Here is a 21,038-nt window from a genome sequence, read left to right as displayed (position 1 = left end):
AGTTCCTTCCGTCTTACAACGCGGCATTTGTCGGGCCGCATCAGTCATCCGCTTTGTCGTCCTTGTCGTCGGCAGCCGGGGTGTCCTCCGGCTGCTCCTCGGTGTCGTAATTGCCCATCTCTACATCTTCGTCTTGCGATGCTGCGGGCGCCTCCTGTGGTGACTTGTCGCGCTCCTCCTCGTCCTCCTTGGGCTCGGCGTTTTTGCTCTTTGCGGCGAAGGCGTCCTTGTCCTTGTGGTATTTGGCCATCTCCTCCTCGGAGCGCGTCTGGAACTCCTCCTTCTCGCCCTCCGGCAGGTCCTTCCAGCCGCGGGCGAGCTCCTCGTCGACATTGACATCGGCGTCGTTCTTGCTCTTCTCCTCAAGCACCGGCCGCGTGTCGGCACAGTACAGCTCAAAGGCATTTCCAGGGCGCTTGGGCGGCTTCGCGATGCCGTTAGTGCGCGCCGACGCCTGTGTGTCGCCGCCACGGCCGCCGCCGCCGCCGCCCTGGGTGTGGGAGAAGGTCTCGGAACTGGGCGAGATGGTCGCGGCGGTCTGACTGAGCGGCCTGGAGTTGGCCTTGGCGGCGGAGTCGATCTCGGCGAGGACCGACGGCTTGCGGTGGCCGCGTTTCGTACGCAGAGGCTTTTCTTGCGGCTGAGATGGTGTCAGCAACCTGCTTTGTCGTCGAGGTGGGCTTGGCGGAGGGCCTACAGTCGGTGGCGGGCTCGGGCTGCCGTCTGAATCCTCCACGTTGGTGCTTGTTCTCTTGGCCAGCTGCTCCAGCAGGAAGGCTCTCTCCAGCCGCAGCTTCTCAATCTGTCGTCGGATCCGAGCGAGGCGGACGCGGGTCGCGTCGTTTTCCTCCTCGACCTCGCCGGTGCGCTGCTTGAGCTGGACGCATTTTCTCCGGTAGGCCTCTTCGACGGAGGGAGGTAGGGAAGGCGGGATCGCTGAGAGGTCGATCGCGGGTGGATTAGCTCGGATGATCTTCTTGGGAGGCATTTCGCGGATGGTCTGGAGCAGTTGCGGTTCGTGTCCTTGTGTGGGAGAGAGAGTGAGGGAGCAAGAATTGGCTTTTTTTGGGGGGGGAGAAAGGTAGGGGGAATGAGTTGCGACGAGATGGGGTTCGCGGCGGGTGTCAAGCGGAGCTTTGCGAGGGTGTGTAGGTTGCTCGAGTTCAAGGGAGTCACAAACGTACCGGATTGCGGAGCCATTACGTATCTATCAAGAAAGTTTTGGTGATGCTGGACGTGTCAGAGGAGAGGGAAATGTGGTTGAGGTCTGACTGCGACGCGGATCTGAGCAATTGGAGGAGGGAACCAGGTGGTGAGAGGCTGCCGAGAACGTGAGATATGGGCGATTGTCGTCGGGGACCAACAAGCAACATGGACCGCGCCAGCTGGGAAGTGCGAGGCTGGCAGCTGCTGTCTCTCACTGTCTCACAGGGACACCAAGCCTGGAAAAGGCCGGGGGACCCAGTTGTTCCCGCTGGAACCACCCCCGAAATTTAGAATGCACCAGATGCGCCGGATCGGATCAATGGCATGCCTGCGGCGTCATGATTGGCCATGCCCGGTGCCAACCCACCAAGGCTGCAGCAATACGCTCTCCCGCACCTGCACCCAGACTTTTTTTTGAGGCCTGGAGGAAGAGGAGCTCCCGCAACCACATCATCAACACACAGGGTACATTTTACACTGTTGTTTTTGAGCCTCACGACTTAACACGCCCCGATTCCCGAAGCGTACCAGGTCGTCGGTTCATCATGTCTCTCAACATCCCCAACGCGCCGAACGCGAACCTGTTCAAGCAGGGGTACAACAAGTGAGTGTGATCCCCCCTCGTACTTGAAGCTCCCCTCCCCCCCCCCCCCCCCCCCCCCCCCCCCGCCTTGCTGTCCGTGTCACCGACTGACTGACCCCTCGCCTTCCGCCAGCTACGATTCCGAAGATGGAGCCGTCCTGCGCAACATCGACGCCTGCCGGGCCATCTCGTCGACCGTTCAGACGTCGCTGGGCCCCTACGGCCGCAACAAGATTGTCATCAACCACCTCCAGAAGATGATCCTCACCTCAGACGCCGCCACCATCCTTAGAGAACTCGATGTCGTCCACCCGGCGGCCAAGCTCCTGGTCATGGCCAGTCAACAGCAAGAGTCGGAGATGGGCGATGCCACCAACATGGTCATCGTTCTTGCCGGCGAGCTGCTGAAGAAGGCGGAGGACCTGCTGCGTATGGGCCTGAAGACGTCAGATATCGTCACTGGTTATGAGCGGGCACAAAAGTTCGCCCTCGAGACGCTGGACGAGCTTTCCGTCGACAAGGTGGAGGACATCCGCTCTCAGGAGGAGCTCAGCAAGGCCATCCGCACCGTCGTCGCCAGCAAGCAGAACGGCAGCGAGGACTTCCTGGCCGACCTCGTCGCCGAGGCCGTCCTGGCGGTGCTGCCCAAGAACCCCGTCGGTTTCAACGTCGACAACATCAGAGTAGTCAAGATCATGGGCGGCGCCCTGGAGCAAAGTCGCGTGGTCAAGGGTATGGTCTTCCCCAAGGAGCCCGATGGTTCGATCAAGAAGGCGCAGCACGCAAAGGTCGGAGTCTTCTCGTGCCCGATCGACACCAGCCAGACCGAGACCAAGGGCACCGTCCTCCTCCACAACGCCAAGGAGATGATGGATTTCACAAAGGGCGAGGAGTCGCACCTCGAGGCCGCCATCAAGGAGCTCTACGACGTCGGCATCCGAGTCGTCGTTGCCGGCTCCACCGTGGGCGAGCTGGCTCTCCACTACCTCAACAGATTCGGCATCCTTGTCATCAAGATTCTCAGCAAGTTCGAGCTGCGCAGAATCTGCAGAGTCGTCGGAGCCACCCCTCTGGCCCGTCTGGGTGCGCCCATGCCCGACGAGATGGGTTCCATCGACGTCGTCGAGACTCTCGAGATTGGCGGAGACCGTGTTACCGTGTTCAGACAAGAGGACGAGGCCACAAGAACAGCCACCTTGGTCCTGAGAGGAGCCACTCAGAACCACCTGGATGACGTCGAGCGCGCCGTCGACGACGGTGTCAACGTCGTCAAGGCCATCACCAGAGACCCCCGCCTCGTGCCCGGTGCGGGTGCCACCGAGATCCAGCTCGTCGAGAGGCTGAACGCCCTTGGCGAAAAGACTCCCGGCCTGTCGCAGTACGCCATCCGCAAGTACGGCGAGGCCTTTGAGGTCATCCCCAGGACCATCGCAGAGAGTGCCGGTCTGGACGCCACCGAGGTCCTGAGCAGACTGTACATGGCCCACCACAAGAAGGACGACTGGGCTACCGGCGTGGACATCGAGGTAAGGACTGCCTGTTTGTTTTCTCGAGGCTATGACGCTGACCGCGGTAGAACGATGACGGCTCCGGTACTCTGGACGCCCGCGAGGAGGGCATCCTGGACCTGCTGGTCTCCAAATCTTGGGCCATCAAGCTCGCTACCGAGGCCGCCCGGACTGTTCTGTCAGTCGATCAGATTATTGTGGCTCGCCGGGCCGGCGGCCCCAAGCCTCCCGGCCCCAACCCCAACTGGGACGAGGACTAAATGGGAAAACGCGGCGGCTGGTAATGGAGTTCATGTCGGTTTTGATGATCATAGACCACCCCAAAAGTCACGTCGAGATATCCCGAATAGATCCCTGAAGACAAAATGCAAGGTGCGCGAGCACGTCCAAAGTGATGTCCCTCTGCGTAATCTGCGAGAGGTGGGTGAGATGGACCTCGGGGTGCTACGCGCCTGGCTCATCATTCACACACTAGACGAAGCTAATTTCGACTCACGCTCGAGGCCAGCACCACCTCGCATTTCGCTTGACTTTGAGTGTCGCTGGAAATGTGCGGCATTTGTATTAAAAGTGCCCACCCCGGGCAACCGTCGTGACATTGGCCGATGCGTTCAGAAGCTACCTTTCAGCTCCGTTCACCCTACGTGCCCACACGGAACTCTCGGGGTGACTGCAAGAGGCAGCAGTCCTGACGCTGTGCCGAATTGTGATAAAGGGAGTTTTGGGATGTAGATCCCTTATGCATCACCGCAAAACGCTCAGATAAAATATTCGCCTACGGCATAGCACAATCCTCTCAAGTAGGACAGAGTGATCGACTGCGCAACCCTCCGCGGTTCCAGTCTCTGCTCTGCGCACAAATTGTCTTACGGCAACACGCGTGGGATCCAAGACACCAACGAGGGAAAGGTGAGCATCATCGACTGCACGGCCGCCATGGGTCCCACGCGGCGTTCGCATCTTACGCATGGCCGTCAACGAAACCCAGCTTGTGCTTAGTGGCGCATGCAAGATTCCCTCCCAGGCCTCATGCGGCCCGGTTTCTCAGTGTGTGCTGCCTGGTATCGGTGTGCTGTCTGCCGGACGACTCGAGCGGTATCTCCTCCCCCTGCCTTGGTTGCTGCAGCGAGTCGGGTTTTCCTCGATCGACGCCGAGAACGGCTTCCTTTCTCTCACCACTCAGGTGGTGTTCTGAGACAAACAGGTTTAACACCAACGCCAAGCCTGCGAACGCGACATACTGTAGGCTATCGTGAGCGAGTGAAGGCAGACCACAAAAGGGGCTTCCCTTTAGGCGAACTTCGCAGTGTCTCTAGGCGTCTAATACTTACCATAATCCATACGGTCCTGAGTGCTCTGAAATAAGTCTGTCTTACAGGAACCTGCTGATCTGCCGTGAGAAGACTGACATCTTCGACATGGGCCGATGCGTTGTCCCCGTCAAATTGGCGGGCCAGCTCGTGACCAATCCGATCAGCCAGGGCTGGATTCCCGGCCTTCATCTGATTCTGGAAGACCACTCCCCCCACCACAACAGAGATAGCCGTCGCGATGGATCGGAGAAAGCCCATGGTGGCCACCACCGCAGCAGTATCGCGCACCGTGGTCGCGGCCTGAGCCGCCAGGACAGGGGCTTCGATGTTCAGGCCGACGCCGACACCGGTGAGTATCTGGAACACGAATAGCTTTGCCAGGTTCCGCTCGAACTCGAGGTTGACCAGGAGTCCTGTGCCGAGCGTCAGAAGCACCTGCGCCGCGTACATGAGCACGCGGTAACGTCCCGTCTGCTGGATGAAGACGCCGGCGCAGGCCGCCGACAACGAGCACGAGACGACCAGCGGCAGCAGGTACAGCCCGGACGTCAGAGCGTCCACGCCCAACACGGCCTGCGAGTACAGGGGCAGGTAGTACGCGATGCCGATGAAGACGTACGAGTTGAACGCGAAGACACTGTAGGCCGCCGCTTTCGACCAGCTTGAAAGCAGCCGTAGGGGAAGGACGGGGTTCGCGGCGAACTTCCACTCGTTGACGAGGAAGATGCCGATGACGACGGCACCAAAGACCATCAGGCAGATGACGGTGGCGGAGGACCAAGGGTGCGTGACGTCTCCAAAGTCGAGGGCGAGGAGGACCATCAGGGATCCGCCCATGCACAGAGCACTGCCCGTCCAGTCGACGGCTTTGAGGCCGGCGAGAACTGACGTGCTGGGTGACGGCAGATCGAGAAAAAAGAAGAGCACGGCGAAGACTACTGCGCCAATGGGCACTTTTGAGTTTCGAAAACTGTCAGCTCTCATCGGGGGGGGGGCGGAGGGGTGGGCAGCCGCTGCCGACGATTACTCACGGTTGATCCAGAAACACCATCTCCAACTGCAACGGAGAGCACGAAGAGCACGGCAGTCAGCAAGAGCAAGTGTGTAACCAGGGGGGGGGGGGCAGGAATGGCGCCGGCGAGACTCACTTCAGCCGCGTGGCAAAGACGCCCCCGAGCACCGGGCCCACCGCGCTGCCGATGGCCCAGATGATGGACGTGATGGCAAGATACAAGCCGCGGTCGCGGAGCGAGAACATGTCGCAGATGATGGTGTTGACCATGACGCCCATGCCGGAGGCGCCGACGCCTTGGACAGCGCGGCCGGCGATCAGGACGTCCATGTCCGGCGCGAGTGCGCACAGCAGGCTGCCGGCCAGGAAGATGCTCAGGGCCAGCAAAATAATGGGCCTGCGGCCCCAGAGGTCCGCGACGGAGCCCCACACGGGGGTCACGGCCGTGAACCCAAGTATGAAGGCGGAGCCCACCCAGACGTAGCCGGCGACCGACTGCAGCGAGGCCACGATGTTGGGCACGGCCGTGGTCACGATGGTCATTTCCAGGGCGGAGAGGGTCGCCGACAGGCAGAGCGACGTCATGGTGAGGGTGATGGTGGTTCCCGAGAGCTTCGGGACGGCGGTATCGGGGCCGTCGTCGGGCAGCAGCTCGGAGAGACGCACGCCACTGGAAGCTTCGCGGGTCGGAGCCAACGCGGCGCCACCGGGAGAAGCGTCCGGCATTGGATGGCGTGCCTCCGAAGGGCCGCTGTGGTGTATCATGTCTCCGGATTCCCGTCGCAAACGCGGCGTGGTCCCACACTTGTCGCCGCCATCGGCCGCTGGATAGATTGCCGCAAGCCCCGACGACATGCTGGGCAGGGTTTTGTCGGAGCAACAAACAAGCTGAAGTGTTCAACGAAGTCGAAGCTGGTGCTTCACAGTCGGTGTAATGCGTACAAGAACAGGAGGAGGAGTCGTGAGCATATACATTTACGCAATTGGGGCGACGACGTCAGATGAGGTCGGGCCTGGACATTTGTCAGCCAATGTGACAAGCCAAGGCCACCAGCGGATGACAAGTGCATACATACGGCCATTGGCGTGGCCATGACTGACTGTATGAGACACTGTACAGACCTTGGCGAGGCTGCCGACGGCCAAGTCAGAAAGGAATGGCTGCATTCGCCCCCACCGGTGTTATCAGGCAAACTTGTTGACCCTACGCGATGCAGGGGAGTGCGAGGATGGGGTTTCCAAGACAAGCCGGAGTCTTCAAGGGCGACGTGACGGGGTCCGGTTCAGGCTACTGGCACGACTGCATTGTCAATCACTGCTCCATGTCTGCGAAGTCTCTCGCTTCCGACGTGCCCTGGGTGATTCTGGCACGGCACAACTGGCCATGGGGGGGAGGGGGGGGGGGGGGGGGGTCGAGGCGATGAAATAGTTATTGCAGCCCATTCGTTGGTCATTTCCTCCTCCTCCTCCTCCTCCACATAGGCAGGATTACTGATGCAGACATGGCTCGCTTGCTTCAAACATGTCTTGGTCGAGGTCTATGCCAGCTGCTTACCGAGACACTCCCAGCGATTACTCGTTGCGAATACCCAACCACATACGCACTCCACCCCCCTTTGATATCGCCGGCTATGCCTAGAGCTCCCCGTACAGGCTCACAGTCGGCGTTGTCCTCGCCAAAGAGACGCCGTCATGGGGCCGGGATTCCGGTTTCGCAACCCGCGCCATCGGGAGCAGAGGCTTTCCCCTTATCATATCCATGTTCGGGGAAACAAGTGAGCAATGTTGGCGGAGTTGCGGTTCATACCCGATTTGCGGATGTTCTGGCACGGCAACGCGGCGAAGGATCCGGCCAAGGATGACATGCCCTCATCAAGGACCTCTCACACTGTGGAGAATCAGCGCGGCGAGGAACTTCAGTTACAAGGGTAGACGTCAGCTCCATACCTGTTTCGCTGCGGAAACCACGGCAGACCAACGTACGATGCGCCGTCCTGCCTCGTGGCGAAACAGCGTTGCGTGTTTCATGGCCATTGGCTCGTTGCTCCCGTGTTTGTTGAAGGCTATGGCAATGTCAGAAACGAGGTGCAAAATGCCAAGGAGATTGTGCTGTAAAAGCCCTCCCACCAGCCAGGTGCACTTGTTGGGTGGTTGTTCAAGTCAGCGGCGCAGCGGTGGGAAACATCCCCAGCCTGTTTGTTCTGGTCCACTCGGCGTCCGGCCCCACACGGCCGGACGCCAAGGTCATCCATCTCCTATGGGCGAAACGACCGCGTCAAGGCAGATGGATACTTGGTTAACAGAAGGACAGACTGCCCGTCCCCATAAGGTCAAGCAAGCGTCAGTGAGACGGAACCTCGTTGCCGTTTCGTACGTCTCCTGTTATCATCACGTCGACTGCAAGACAAAGGGCTCGTATAGCATGTCAACGGCAAGTGGTATTGTTCTTAATCTTCTCCACGTCCGCACGTCGGCGTCTTTCATTTCGAAAACATGTACAAGAAGCAGGCTATTTGCAGCCACCTCCTCTCGCCTTCGTCATCGAGTAAATGGCCCCGGTTTCCGACCCCTTCCCATTCTCCGGACATCATTGACATGATAATAAGAAGCGAAATTACACAAAATATGACAAGGGTCTTCTGTAGCATCGCACCCCCAAGACAACTTCATGACATGCAACGATACAGCAAACGTCTCGTAAGACCTGAGCTTGCAGTCGAGCATGTGGGTAAGAAAGGAATCAGAAAGCAAAACAGATGTGGTATCTTCCCGGCAAAGCATGCTGCGGCGCGGTAAAGACGTGAGCGAGAGCGCAGCTATATCGGTAATGACAAAAACGACAGATGGAAAAAAAATTACTGAAAATATCAGCTGTAGATCAGGGGTATGATGGTTGGCAAAGCCGAGCCGTGCCGAGTAGCAACAGTAAGAAGAACGCGATTTTCCCCAAGGAATCAATGCGCCGCCGCTTGGTCGCCCAGACGTTCCGAGTGTTGAAAATGAAGCCAGCCGTGATGCATATGTATGGGTGCGCATGGCGTGGTGGTGGGGGCGTGCTCGATCAGGCCTCCTCCATGATGCCGCCCTCGCCGCCGCCATCTTCGCGCCATTCGCGGCTCTTGCTGGTGAGCTTCTTCACCCCCACGACACGCCCAGCCCAAAGAGACTCGATGGGCGTGCGGAAGGTGAAGGCGCGCTGGGAGCTGATGACTCCGATGGCTTGAAGAACCGCCTTGCGGCTGTCGCGGCCAAAAACGGCGGGGTGGCCAATCCACTCGAGGCTGCTCTCAAGCTCGGCGTCGAGGGCAGCGACGGTGTTGGCGTCAATGCCGGCGCCCAGGCCGAGGCCGTCGTTGGACCGGCTGCGCCCAATCCCGGCGGCCGGGTACCCGTTGACGGCGGACGAGTTGGCCGACTGAGTGGGGGATGGCGTCTGCTTCCGGTCGGGGGTGATGGACGGCGAGCCGTCGTTGCCCGGGTGCGGGGTAGACGGAAGAGATCTGTTTGGCGGCGCCGTTGGTGGGGGAATAGGGGGGAGGCCGCCCTTTCCGAGCCCCTTCAGGATAGATCGGGTCTCGTTGAGCAGGGTGTGGGCTCGGTCGTGCTGCCCGCGCGAGACGAGGGTCAGGGCGCGGGTGAGCATGTCCGACGTCAGCAGCTCCATGCGCCGCTGGACGATGTTCGGGTGAGGCGGGATCGGGGGCGAGTTGGCCCACGAGTTCTTCTGTTTCGCCAAGTTTGGAAGCATGGTGATGGCAAGCAGGGACGGGCGGGGCAGATGGGAAAGCGTGCCGTCCCGCAGGATGTCCCCCCACGTGAGGTCCGCCTGGATCAGGGGAACTTCCTCCACGGACGTGACCCGCTGGTCGTCGCCGTCGCCGGCTCCGCCGAGCGCCTCCAGGCCCGACACGATGTTGTCCCAGGGGTCTTGCGGCAGCTGTTCCTGCGACGTGTTGTCCGGCACGATGACGAGCTGCACCAAGACATCGCGCTTGTCGCCGAACCGGAGGTCGCCCAGCGAAGCCTCGGCGTCGCGGCCGGTCGCCCGCTTGGTGATCTGCAGGGCGCCGCTGATCTTGTGAAACTTGGCCGGCGATCCTTCCGGCAGCTTCAGCTTGAGCTTGACGTTTTGGTGGGAGAGCGTCTGCATGGAGCCGAGGCAGCCGGCGAGGCACTCGCGCAGCATCATCCAGTCCTTGACGTAGGTGTAGGATGCCTTGGTGCGGGTCGACAGCTCAATCATCGTGTCCGGCTTGTGCGTCATGCCGAGACCGAACGAGTGGATGGTGATCTTGGCCGCCTCGGCCCGGGACACGACAAAGTCGACGCTGTCGGCATCCGAGGTCGAGGCGTCGCTGATGAGCATGATGGTGGCGATCGGGTTGTTGTACTTGCGCTGCATGAGCAAGTCCATGGCGACGTTGGCGCCCTCGACCACGTCGGCGCGGTGGCTCTTCTGGCCGACCGGCTTGATCGAGGACAGCACGTTGCCCCAGCCGGGCCAGGCCTTGGTGGTCATGCCGACAATGGGCACGCCGCCGCCGCCGGACCCGAAAGTGACGAGCCCCATCCTGTCCCTCTCGCCCAGGGTGTTGACCATGAACTTGAGCGCGTCGCGGACGAGGTTGATCTTGACGCCTTGCATCGAGGAGGAGATGGGCACGACGACGACGACGTCGATCGGCACGTGGATCGAGGCCGGCATGGTCGGGCTCCTCTGGAAGTTGGTGTACTCGGTGGGCGCCGTGGTGACGGACCTGGGGCCACCCCACGACGAAGCAACCGACGACACTCGCTGTTGTCGCGACCCCCGTTGCCAGTCGTCCTCGTCCGTCTCCGAGAACTCGCCCCGGTCGTATTCCGGGCTGCGCATGGGGGACGTCTCGACGGCGTTCAAGTCGAGCAGGGCTTGGTGCCAAAGCTTGAGTTGGTTCCGGTTCTCGAACCGCAGGTGGAACTGCGGCAGCTCCGCGACGGAGAGGTTCAGCGTGAGGACGTTCTCATCGACTGTCGGGGTTTGTCAGCGCCAGGCTCTCTTGTGAAATGAGTGAGAGAGAGAGGGGGGGGGGGGGGGGTCGCAAAACCTACTGTTGCCCGTTTCCGAGACCTCGTTGAGGTGCTTCTTGATGAGAATCGATCCCTTCAGCGTGCAGCGGGTGACCTTCTTGGGCATGCCGTTCTCGTCCCACTGGCCAGCGAGCGGCACTCTTTTCTCCTTCACGCAGATGAGCATTTCGGCGAACAGAAAGCACTCCAGCTCCTGCCAAGATTGCTTGTCCTTGCCGACGCGTAGCGTGCCATACAGCCGCAGCTTGCCGAATCTGGCGTGTGTCAGTATCGTCATTGGTCAGCGGGCATGCCAAGTCGTCCAATCTCACCTGCTAAAGTCGAGCCCATGCCAGTTGTCGACCCTGTTCCTGAGGTTCTCCGTCATTTCCTCCAGCACCTCGCGCGACTCGTAGGGGTAGAACCGCGGCGCGCTCCGGGCCGGCGATGGCGGTCTCGCAAACGCATCGTCGATTCTGGCGTTGACAGAGGGCGGGCCGGGCGGAGCCGACCCGAGGTCTTCGGGGTCGGGCCGCCACTTGTTGTCGGGCACTTCCACGGTGATGAGGCAGGTCAGGGTCTGCTGCTGGCGAGACCTGTTGATGGTGGGGAACTCGGACCGAACCGTCACGGTCGGCGCTGGGATCGGGTTTCTCGTAATGCCACGCGGGCTCCCCGGCGTGGTTTCCATCGCCTGCACGTCGTAGTCATGTCTGCGCGGCGGGCCGCTCTGCGTCGTCTCGGGGTATCCGCCAGACGACGCGACGCCGGTGGCCTCGCTGTCGCTGCGAGCATGCCTCGACGGACCGTACCGCTCCGACGTCGGCGGCTGACTGCTGTCCCTGTCGCGCCCGGTGCTCCGGGCCGTGCTGTCGCGCGTGTGTGTGCTGGGCATGTTCCTCTGGTTCGACTCGATGCTCGTCGGCCGCGGCGTCGGGTTTTCCCATGGCGTAGCAGTGGGCGTGGGCGTGTGGTGCGATCTGTTGTCGGTGGAATGGCTAGACTTGACGAGGCTGCTGATCTTCTCTATCGCGTGGGCCGGATTAGCAGTGTCTCGGGTCGGGCGAGACATGGGAAGGCGCTTACCGATATCCAAGACATTGCCGCCTCGGCTAGTGTCGAGATGCAGCGGCGCATCGCACGATGGGCAGTACTGCGCTTCGAACTCGCGGATGAACTCGTAGAAGCAGGCCTCGTGCGAGACGTGGGAGCAGGAGAATTGCAGTATGCGCTCGCCCTGCAACGTGTGTTCCAGTGGCTCCTCGCAGACGGCGCATTCGCTTCCCACAAAGGTGCGCTCCCTCCGGTTGCGGCCGGCGCCGGACGCCATGTTGTTGGACGAGTAGCTGTCGCCTCTGCGATGGGTGCTGCCCCCGGATCGTACTGACGAGCTGGAGCGCTGACCACCAGTACCGCGGGCTATTGAGACGTCTGCGAGGGGAGATGGGTCAGTGACTTGCGCAGGTCAATCGTCCACGCGCCGGTTGTATCGAGGAGGGAGTGCTTCGCGCACGCAACAGGCGCACATCGGAGTCAAAGGGCCTACGTACTCTTTTCGGGGAAAGACGGCGCATCCGTCCAAGTGTTGTTCGTCCTCGCAGTGGCCGCAGTACCGGGGCGGTAGGGTTCTTGAACGGCCTTGGGGTTCACAAGACCAAGATCGACAAGGTGGTTGACCTGGGAGTCTTTGGAGCTCGAAGATCCAAAGCCGAACCCTTTCGAGCCCTTCCGGGACCGACTAAACATTAGAAGATTGCCGAAGTCGAGCGCTGCACGGTCAGGCAATGTTTGGCTGTTATGCCGTGGAAAAGGCGGGTGTGGTCGGCGGCTCGTTCGATTCGGAGTGCGCGAATCGTGGAGCGCCTCTAGGGGTCGTGAGTGAGAGAAAGAGGGCTGGGCGGGAAGTATATCTCGGAAATGGGAAGGGCGATATCAGAACAGAACAAAGACGGTATAGGCGATGAGGATCTAGGGTCCACCCGTGCGACCGGTAATGCTAACAGGGTCTGTAGCAAGAGAGGTCGGTCCCAGCTAGGTGGCTGTGGCGGTGGGTTGTCACACAAGGACCTGGGAAGCCAGGCAGGGTGTTTCAAATGGTCGTATCAACAATGCTGGGTTGGATGCAAAGCAGACTGAACATGCATGATTGCAGGGTGTCGTCGAAAGTGGTGATGGCCGTGGTGGTCGTGACGCGAGGCGGGAATCCCGCAATCGAGAGTACAGCCGAAGGAGGAAGGAAGGAGAAAAAAAGAGTTCAAGTGACGGGAGTTTAGCAGCAATTGAGTTGATGCGTTGGTGTGGTGGTGCAGCTGTGGTTTGCGGCGGGTTCGCCTGTCGTCGCAAGTTCAAGGTTTCGTCAGGTCCCAGTATGGTTTGGGGATGACAGGAGGAATGGCGTGTCTCTCCTTTTTCCTCTTTTTTTTTTTTTAAACTTTTTGCCTTGCTCGTTCTTCGTCCTCTTTTTTTCTTTTTCTGTCTTTCTTCCGATGGCGTCGTGTCTTGTCTCGGTCGAAGCAAGGTATCCAGCCGATTGGGATCTGGGCCACTCTTAGGTAATGAGACGCAGGTGAAGCAAGTAGCTTTTGTTTCGTCGTTGGTGTCGATTTGACCGGCGCCGTTGGGAATCCAAGGCCTCGATTGGGAAAGATGGGCTCCGTCTCTAGGTCTCAGGTCGACAAAGGAAGACGAGTTGTTGGGTTCGTCTTGTCGGGAGCGCCCGCCAGCACGGTAAACTGTGTAGGGCAAGGAGGGCAGGAAACGAGGAATGGGTCAAGTATATACGCAGTTCGCACCAGTCGTTGTCGCAGTCGGTCGAGAGAGTGTGAGACGTGGACGGGGTGACGGGGGGAGGAAGTGAGGGACGGACGTTGAAGGGGAAGAGGAGGAGGCGTGCTGTGGGTGGGTGGGATGGGTGGGCTTCTGCACGTTTTCCCTTTTCTTTGTTCGGCTAAACCTGGACCTGGGCCTCTGGGCTTGACCAGGCATGTAGGTGTACAGTCTCTCGCAAGGGGGGGGGGGGGGAGATGCCCTGGGAAGTGCAGCGCAGTGGTGCACTGTACCATGCAATGTAGGAACGGTACCTAGCGTGGGTCGACTTGCAGATGCAAGCCCTGGTTTGCACTACCGTTGGGTCCTGTGGGCAAGTGAGTGAGAACCTAGGTAGGATTGTGAGGATACTGCGCGAGGGAGATGGTCTTTTCCCAGGTACAAGGTCCGTCCGTGATATACGTACTCCGTAGTAAGGTCAGGGTTGTGTACCATAAGGAGCGAGAGCAGGGTTCTGTGGACTAGCAGCTCGGCCCAGGTTGCTTCGGCCGGGCCACTACTCGCTCTTTTCTCTCTATTAGGTTCTGACTCCTTATCCCCAGCGAGTTTGAATTGAAAAGCCCCCCTGGTTGAGGTGGGCGAGGGAGGGTGTTAGGGAGAGACGAGGTTGTTGTGGTTTGTGGTTTGTGTATGTGTGTGGGTGTGGGTGTGTTGGTACGTGCTCTTCTAGAAGTTTGAACGGCCAAGCCCACGCCGTGGCTGCTGCGAATCGGACAATGTTTGTTTGTTCAACTCAGCCCAGAAGATGGCGCGAGGGATGCGGAGTGGGAAGACATGCAGCCGATGCCCAAAATAGGGGACCAAGGGACCAGAGAAGCCAGCTCAGACCGCGTGAAGGCGCCGGCTGCTTTGCTTCGCCTGTGCCGTGCAGGACGAGGGCGCGGGCTCTTGAAAGGAACGTTCGGCTGGTGGTTTTGCGCTGGGGAGAACAGACTCTCGAGAACAAGCCGTCGTGGAGCCGCCACCAGAGTCGAAGCTGAGCTGCAGACGGAGGAGCCTGAAAGCCCGTAGTCCTCGAACTACGGCTGCAGAAACAAAAACCCAGATATCCGTCTCAGTGGTTACCAGGGGCAGGTGGGAGACGATCGATCCGGTCTAACCCAGACGTGTCCGCCACGGGGGGGGGGGATATTAAGACAGAGGCGTTGGCCAGGCGCGGGAAGCGTCACGAGACTGGCGAATGCTGAATGGTGGATGTCCAAGGCGGCAAACGGCAAAACAGCCAGGCGGGCCGGCATCTTTACCTCGTTAGCATGCACAGGGGACGAGACCGAGCCTCCGTCATGGTGTTAATTGAACGCGCCTGAATAGTCAATAGTAGGAACAATGATGCAGACTTGAGCAGATCGAACACAACGGTATGGAAAACCGGGGCCCTCGCCCATGACGTTTCTTTTTTGCATCTACATCTGGGCAGATGGCCGACCTCGGCCTGCCTGGTCCTTCTGCGCCGTCAATCTGTCGTGATACTTGGTCGAGTTGGTCCGTGTGGCCTGGGTTCTTCTGCTGCTCGTGCTCGTGCTCGTGCATTGCAGCGTGGGTTGGTGGTAGCAAGACAGCTGCAGATCAGCTTCCGTGTCATTTATCAGTGCCGGGTGAGAGTCGAGCCCACTTCTGCACAGTCAAGGAATCGATGCTCGGTTTACTTTTCGCCTCATACCCTCTTCCCCCTTTTCTTCTTCCCATGCTTTTTCTTCGCCGTTTTGCCATTCCCATTCCCATCTGCAAGCCAGCTCGCCTCTTGCCGTCCTTTCTTTTCTACGCTGCGGCCTGTCTCAGATGTCGAGCCTGCCAATCCAGCAGCATGACAGAGGTCGGTAAAGGGTCCGTGCGTGTACTATACCGCAAGACCCCGACTGGAGTACGAGAGACTACCCCGCGTTGTGCTCGACGCTCAGCACAAAACTCCGGTACAACTCGTGTCTTTCTGCAGCCGGCCCCAAGTATACAGCCCTGTGCGGGTGCCCGGTCCATCATCAGTGTGCTTGTGCATTGCATCTCTCGACGGATTGTCCATCATCGCAACTCACGCAGCGTCTGTCCGCATAGACAAGAACGCATAGGCCTGGTTTCCTGCCGCCTGCCTTGCCGGCCATTTACCCCTCTCCCTCCATGAAGTGTACACGGTGACTTGTGACGTTGATTAGGGGCTCGATGGCGACGGAAGCAGGGCGATGTCGTTGTTGTGTAGTAGGCCACACCCGCAGATGCCCCTCGCCGCTATCAGAGTTAACCACATTTTGTGTTTGTGCTATCGGATTGAGATGTTCCTCCCTTTGTACAGGCCCCGACAATGGAACGGAGCCGGCTCCTATCTGCTCTGCTCTGCTCTGCTCTGCGCTTGTTCCCTCCATCCCAGCCAAGGGCTGCTCCTGCCGCCGTGCGAGGTACCTCTGTCCACCAGTCTTGCTGCGCGTGTAATCACGTACCTGCGACTCATTTGCCTCCACCGGCCGGGGCAGTGGGCCCGAATGGGAGGTTCGAATTTCCACGGCCTGCGCTTCCCAGCCAGTTGCGCAGCTGCGGCAGGTCCAGGAGGGCTTCCCTGGCGACCAGCCCCGCCGTCGATCCTCCCCTGTTCTGCTCGAAAAATGTGGTCTTCTATGGCCCCGGTCGAAACTTCCCTCCCTTGAACCCAGCAGGTGGGTCCACCAAATAGAAGGAAACGACCGCCCGGGTCTCCCTTGGTCCTAATTCATTCTCTTTCCCTTTTGGACCCCAGCACATTTTGTCGCCTTCCCACCCGCCGCCGCCGTCGTTTCTCAGTCCCAATCCCAAACCATCCAGCCATCTTCGTGGTCGTATCCTGCATTGGGGTTGCTGAGCATCACGTATCACGTTGTCGACACTCAAAGGGACACCCTTTCATAAATCCAGACACTCCAGAGGCCCCCTCTTCTCCAATTCGGCGGGTCCCTCCCCTCCTTATTCTGTTGCACAAGACAAGGGTTCCCTCCTCACCACGACGCTATTCTCATCCTCCACACAGTCTTGACCCGACTAAATGATGTCGACAAGTTTGCTTCCATCCGCCGCCTGAAAAATGGACAAACAACCGCCGCCACGGTTGCCATGAGTCCAATCGCTTGCCCCCCAACTGACCACGCGGATATGACTGCATTGAACTGGCCTCAACACGTAGCCAAAGATAGATGAAGTTGACCAGCTGCCGGAGACGTGGAGCCGGATTGCCTTTTGGAGCACTGTGACAAACCACCACCACCACACTACCGCCGCCGTCGTCATCGCTCGATGAGTTGGGGTTTGCGAATTCCATTGGGTCCTCCCTCCCGTTCATCCTCTCGGTATCATCCCTGATGGTTCCCGTCTGCCCCGGACACTTACCGCATACATCCCGCGTACGATAAATGATGCCCCCTTTACACAGGAGGCCCGGTGACGACAAAGGTCTTGCCGTGACTGTGCTGAGCAGCCTTCAATGTAAAATCATCAAGCATCAAGCATACTTGAGAGGGGGCATCGACATTGGTTGGCCGCGCTAACACGGCCCAAACGTGTTTGCCGTCTAGCCCGTATCGATATCGACCCCTTGCACCTTTGTATCCATCCACGGAATGCCCAAGGAGACGGCCTGGCATATTTCTCTCTGCGCTGATCCCACAGCAAACCGACTCGTCTTGTTTCCCAAGCGGCCGGAACGTTTCGGTCTCCCAACAGACCGCGTGTTGGACATGAGACTAGCGAAACGCCGGGGTTGACCGCCAGCTTTGTGATACAATTCGCAGCACGTGGCAACGACGGGCCTGGGGGCCGCCATCTCACCGAAGAATCCAACCGCAATGGACCAACGAGGACCCCTACGATTGATTCCCCTAGTCTTGTGCAAACTTTTGTCCGCTCGCAACGTGCGACCCTGGCCTTGTGCTCTCCTCTTGCCGTCAAGGCCCCAGGAGACGCAACAGTTGGTCCAGGTGCCCAACTCTGAAGGTGAAGTCTGACCAACATTGTTCCTGTCCCAAGGAACATGCCGATGGGCGGAGTAGCCCCTTGCTGTTGAGTTTGTCAACGAGATAATGCGTTCCACCGGGACGACTTGGTTGGGTATTGCTCATTACCCAGGTCTCCGTCACCCGCGACAGACGCTGTGCCGGTTGGGATCATCTCAAGACGTAACAAGGCGCCAGCGTTGTCTCACTGCGGCCTGCGAAGCGACCGTTTCTGGCGGGGCCAACTATTTACACCGTGTCCCAATGGGATGTCTCCCCAATCGACAAGTAGAACTCCTGGGTCAGTCGGTACCTGAACGAGAACGCGATCGAGTGAGTGGCAGTGGCTTTGCCGTCTCCCAATCACGACGCCTCGCCCTGGGCCTGGCTGTTTCCAGAAGCAAAATTAGCGTGCCCAGAGCACTCGGAGCTAAGGCGCCGGTGCTGCATGGGTGGCGCTAGGCCTGCAGCGTCGTTACGTCTGTAAGTAGACTCCCAAACTCCCGTCACCCAGCTAGCCAGACTGACGATGCACCGGAACGCCGCGGCCAGGAGTTGTCCCAACCGGCAAACCGTACATGCTGCTGCCGCTGCTGCTGCTGCTGCCGGGGGACAGCCTCACAAGTGAGTTGGTGTTTGTCTGAGGACGCTCGGCTCGCCATAGCGTCCTTTCTCCCAACCGCCACCGGTGTCGTTGTTTGTCTTCCAACGTTGGCGAACGAGACGGTCACCAGCTCCGAGATGACCGTCGGACAAGACGGTTTGCCGACGCACAATAAAGGGGACGCTTAATTAGCTCGTGGAGACGGATATGTGCATCAAATTCCCCGTCGACGAGGGGTTACCGCCCTGCCTTGTCTAGATACGTGCTGATGTGATCAGCCTGTGGACCTACGTGGAGCCCTCCCACCAGAGCCGACCCGAATCGCACGAAATGCTCCTGCGGCGTCGATTTGGATACGCACGATAGTCCGGCTGTTTCTGCCGCACGGTCGGCATTCTGAACTGTCATATCTGCTAGAGCTTGGTGCGTGTTCCGCCATCCAAAAATTTCTTCTGCTCACCAGTCCTCCCCTTCCCCCCCCCTCCTAAGCGACTCATCGCTACGCAGCTTTGCTCGGGCAGAGGGAGGCAAATCCGTCGCACGACCCATTCCTCCATGACGGATCACTAGCAGGTCCCTCTTTTGAAGTTACATCATGGGAAGGACAGGGGCACCAATGTTTAGCACACCGAATCCCTCCCTCTCTCTCCAACCGACGCCTTCTGCTGGAAGAGTTTTCCCTGCATAGACAGGAGGGTGACCCTTGCGCTCTGGCTCAACACACAAACGAGGGCCGAATCGGAAATTGTCAAAAGACGAGAGAAGCAGCGACCGCCGCCGGATCTTCGAACTGGCCCACGGCGGCCCCCTTCAGGCTTCAAGGATCCCGTCTCGCTGGTTGATGGCTGGCACGGTCGGGTTGGATAGCAGAATCGCGGATTCGTACGAACCTCTTTTACAGTGCCCAGTGGAGCACGGCTAGGCGCAGCCGTACAGCATTTCTCGCCCATTGCCAATACCAACGACGTTCAATGACGGACAGCAGCTCTGTTGGCTCTGCCGGTGGGTGGTCAGAGCTCGATGTGATGTGCGCTCCATCCTGTCAATCCTTAGGGCGGTGTCGAGCAGCGGTCCCAAAGAAGAAGAAAAACGGATCCGCAACTATATCAAGGTTTTGACTACAGTTCGCCTCAGCGCTATGAGGTGCAGACGCCAGTCCCAATCCAGCACACATGACCGATCAGGGATAAGCAAGTTGCGAGGGCGCACAATGCGTCGTTGACTGCGCTTCCGTTTTCTTTTTCGCCGACTGACAACTGACAATCGGGCTGGGTGGTGGGTTCATCCACTTAGCTGACGCCATAAACACGACGGACGGCCCGGGCCCGACATACCGGATGCCGCTCACTCGAGGGCCGACAGAAAGACCGGTTTCCAGTGTCAAAGCGTACATAAATGGCTGTCCTATGTGCCCAACGTTCCATCCCGACATCGTACGGTCGTACGACGAAGAATTCGGCCCAGGTGCGAAGTGCAACGCTCGTCATGCAAACCCGGGTGGACAGCGCCTCACGCCGGGATCCGTACCCTGGCTTGTCTCGCGAAGGGGGGGTTGAAGACATCCCAACAGCGCTGGCGAATTGCCACCACCCGGAGGACAGTGCCCAGCCATCTCCAGTTTAATCATGTGCGCCACGTGTGAACACGGCCAGAGTACACTCATTTCTGGACATGAGAATTGCTGTACCAACCGCTGCACAGACGATGACCGACGGTCGAAGTCGTTTACTTGGAATCGTCGTAGTGAAAGTCGCTGAGTGAACACGGTGGTTGAACACCCTGCATAGACCTCTCTCTGGATGTCCTGGTGGTGGTTGCCACGATGCACCCTCCGACATACGACGAGTGCAATCCAAGACGGAAGCGAACAAGTTTCAAGGGTGGGGGAGGAAAAGAAACACCCCGGCAAGACTGACTTCCATGGCATCAACCTGTGCTCCCTTCTCCCCCCCCATCACCATCGAGCAACACATCAATAATGCACCAGACGCCCAGTCGAATCAATGTGCAAACCAGATGATGAGAAACCCGGGGTTTGGGTTCCCATGATTTGGGGACCATAGCCAAGACACGTTGATGTCTCACCATTCCTGCGGCTCGCCTCAGCGCTGCAAGCCCCGAACATGCTTCGCGAACACCAGTTGACTTCTCCCGGCCGATGGGACATTCGGGGAAACCCCCCCTCTCGGACACATCAGACGACCCAGACCGGGCTAGCGTCGGGTTCGAGCAGCCAGGCCGATTCTGAGATGTGAAAAATGCCATCATGCTGGCGACACATCGGTCTGCCCTCACTGACGACACCAGAAAGAAGAGGTTTCTAGGCATCTCCAACCGTGGTATCGGAATCCTGCTCGACACCTATCATAAATCAAACAACCGGGCTAAGACTAGGCCGGCCAGGGATTGGCTCGTGTTCCCAACTGCCATTGACACGGGTGGCCTCAGCCATGAGCAGGCTCCGGCGACGGACATCGACCCAAAGATCACAAGCTTCGCATGGCTGGTAAGCCCGTAGTATGTCTGCGAGACCAATGAAGTTGGCTGTTGTCGACCTGTCAAACGGCAATCTATTTGACTCTTGCCCGTCCCGTCCGTCGCCGACGGTGTGCACGTTGCCAGTGACCATCATCACCAAGGTCGTACGCAGAGGGGCTGCAGATACCGTTCGAGAGGAACGCCGCCTACCGTCTAGCACCGTCCAATCTGCCGCGTTCGAAATGGCTCGCAGCCTCAAGTGGCATTCGGTTTAGTCCACACGTGGCTCCTGGTGCTCCCACGCCGTCGAGTCAGTTTCGCGCTTATCGCTGCAGGCGTCGATCAAACGGGAAGTCGGCCACGATCATGCCGCGCCTGTCCATCCACAAATCGGATCCGAAAGGGTGTTGCCTGCGGAATCTACAAGAGAACTTGCGCAATCACAACTGGGACGTAGCGGGCCCATGCGATCGTCCAGGGAAGAATAGATCGTGTCTGACTCGGCCCTTCCGTAC

The 21,038-nt window shown here is 59.2% G+C and overlaps 4 protein-coding genes across 4 annotated transcripts; 1 reads left to right on the top strand and 3 right to left on the bottom strand.

Annotated features, from left to right (window-relative positions):
- CDEST_01359 (Putative High mobility group box domain-containing protein) lies at window positions 1-1,390 on the bottom strand. The gene is made up of 3 exons (XM_062917518.1): window positions 1,185-1,390; window positions 698-936; window positions 1-640 (listed from the first exon to the last, which is right to left on the bottom strand). The coding sequence occupies exons 1-3, from the start codon at window positions 1,198-1,200 to the stop codon at window positions 41-43; spliced, it is 855 nt and encodes a 284-aa protein (XP_062773569.1). The 5' UTR covers window positions 1,201-1,390; the 3' UTR covers window positions 1-40.
- Window positions 1,391-1,751: 361 nt separating this feature from the next.
- Window positions 1,752-3,557, top strand: CDEST_01358 (Putative T-complex protein 1, theta subunit; the record flags this gene model as incomplete). The annotated part of the gene is made up of 3 exons (XM_062917517.1): window positions 1,752-1,810; window positions 1,923-3,315; window positions 3,366-3,557. The coding sequence occupies 3 exons, from the start codon at window positions 1,752-1,754 to the stop codon at window positions 3,555-3,557; spliced, it is 1,644 nt and encodes a 547-aa protein (XP_062773568.1).
- Window positions 3,558-4,156: 599 nt separating this feature from the next.
- On the bottom strand, window positions 4,157-6,477 carry CDEST_01357 (Putative major facilitator superfamily, MFS transporter superfamily; the record flags this gene model as incomplete). The annotated part of the gene is made up of 4 exons (XM_062917516.1): window positions 4,157-4,537; window positions 4,629-5,563; window positions 5,642-5,667; window positions 5,759-6,477. The coding sequence occupies 4 exons, from the start codon at window positions 6,475-6,477 to the stop codon at window positions 4,325-4,327; spliced, it is 1,893 nt and encodes a 630-aa protein (XP_062773567.1). The 3' UTR covers window positions 4,157-4,324.
- Window positions 6,478-8,040: 1,563 nt separating this feature from the next.
- CDEST_01356 (Putative Zinc finger, RING-type, pleckstrin domain, von Willebrand factor, type A) lies at window positions 8,041-14,569 on the bottom strand. Its single transcript, XM_062917515.1, has 6 exons — window positions 13,728-14,569; window positions 12,219-13,560; window positions 11,755-12,099; window positions 11,001-11,694; window positions 10,711-10,943; window positions 8,041-10,629 (listed from the first exon to the last, which is right to left on the bottom strand). Exons 2-6 carry the CDS (start codon window positions 12,412-12,414, stop codon window positions 8,684-8,686), a joined length of 3,414 nt encoding a protein of 1,137 aa, XP_062773566.1. The 5' UTR covers window positions 12,415-13,560; window positions 13,728-14,569; the 3' UTR covers window positions 8,041-8,683.
- Between the last annotated feature and the right edge of the window lie 6,469 nt (window positions 14,570-21,038).

This window comes from Colletotrichum destructivum, chromosome 1 (genome assembly GCF_034447905.1).
Source record: "Colletotrichum destructivum chromosome 1, complete sequence".
NCBI lineage: Eukaryota > Fungi > Ascomycota > Sordariomycetes > Glomerellales > Glomerellaceae > Colletotrichum > Colletotrichum destructivum.
This window is presented reverse-complemented; position numbering and strand designations above follow the sequence as displayed.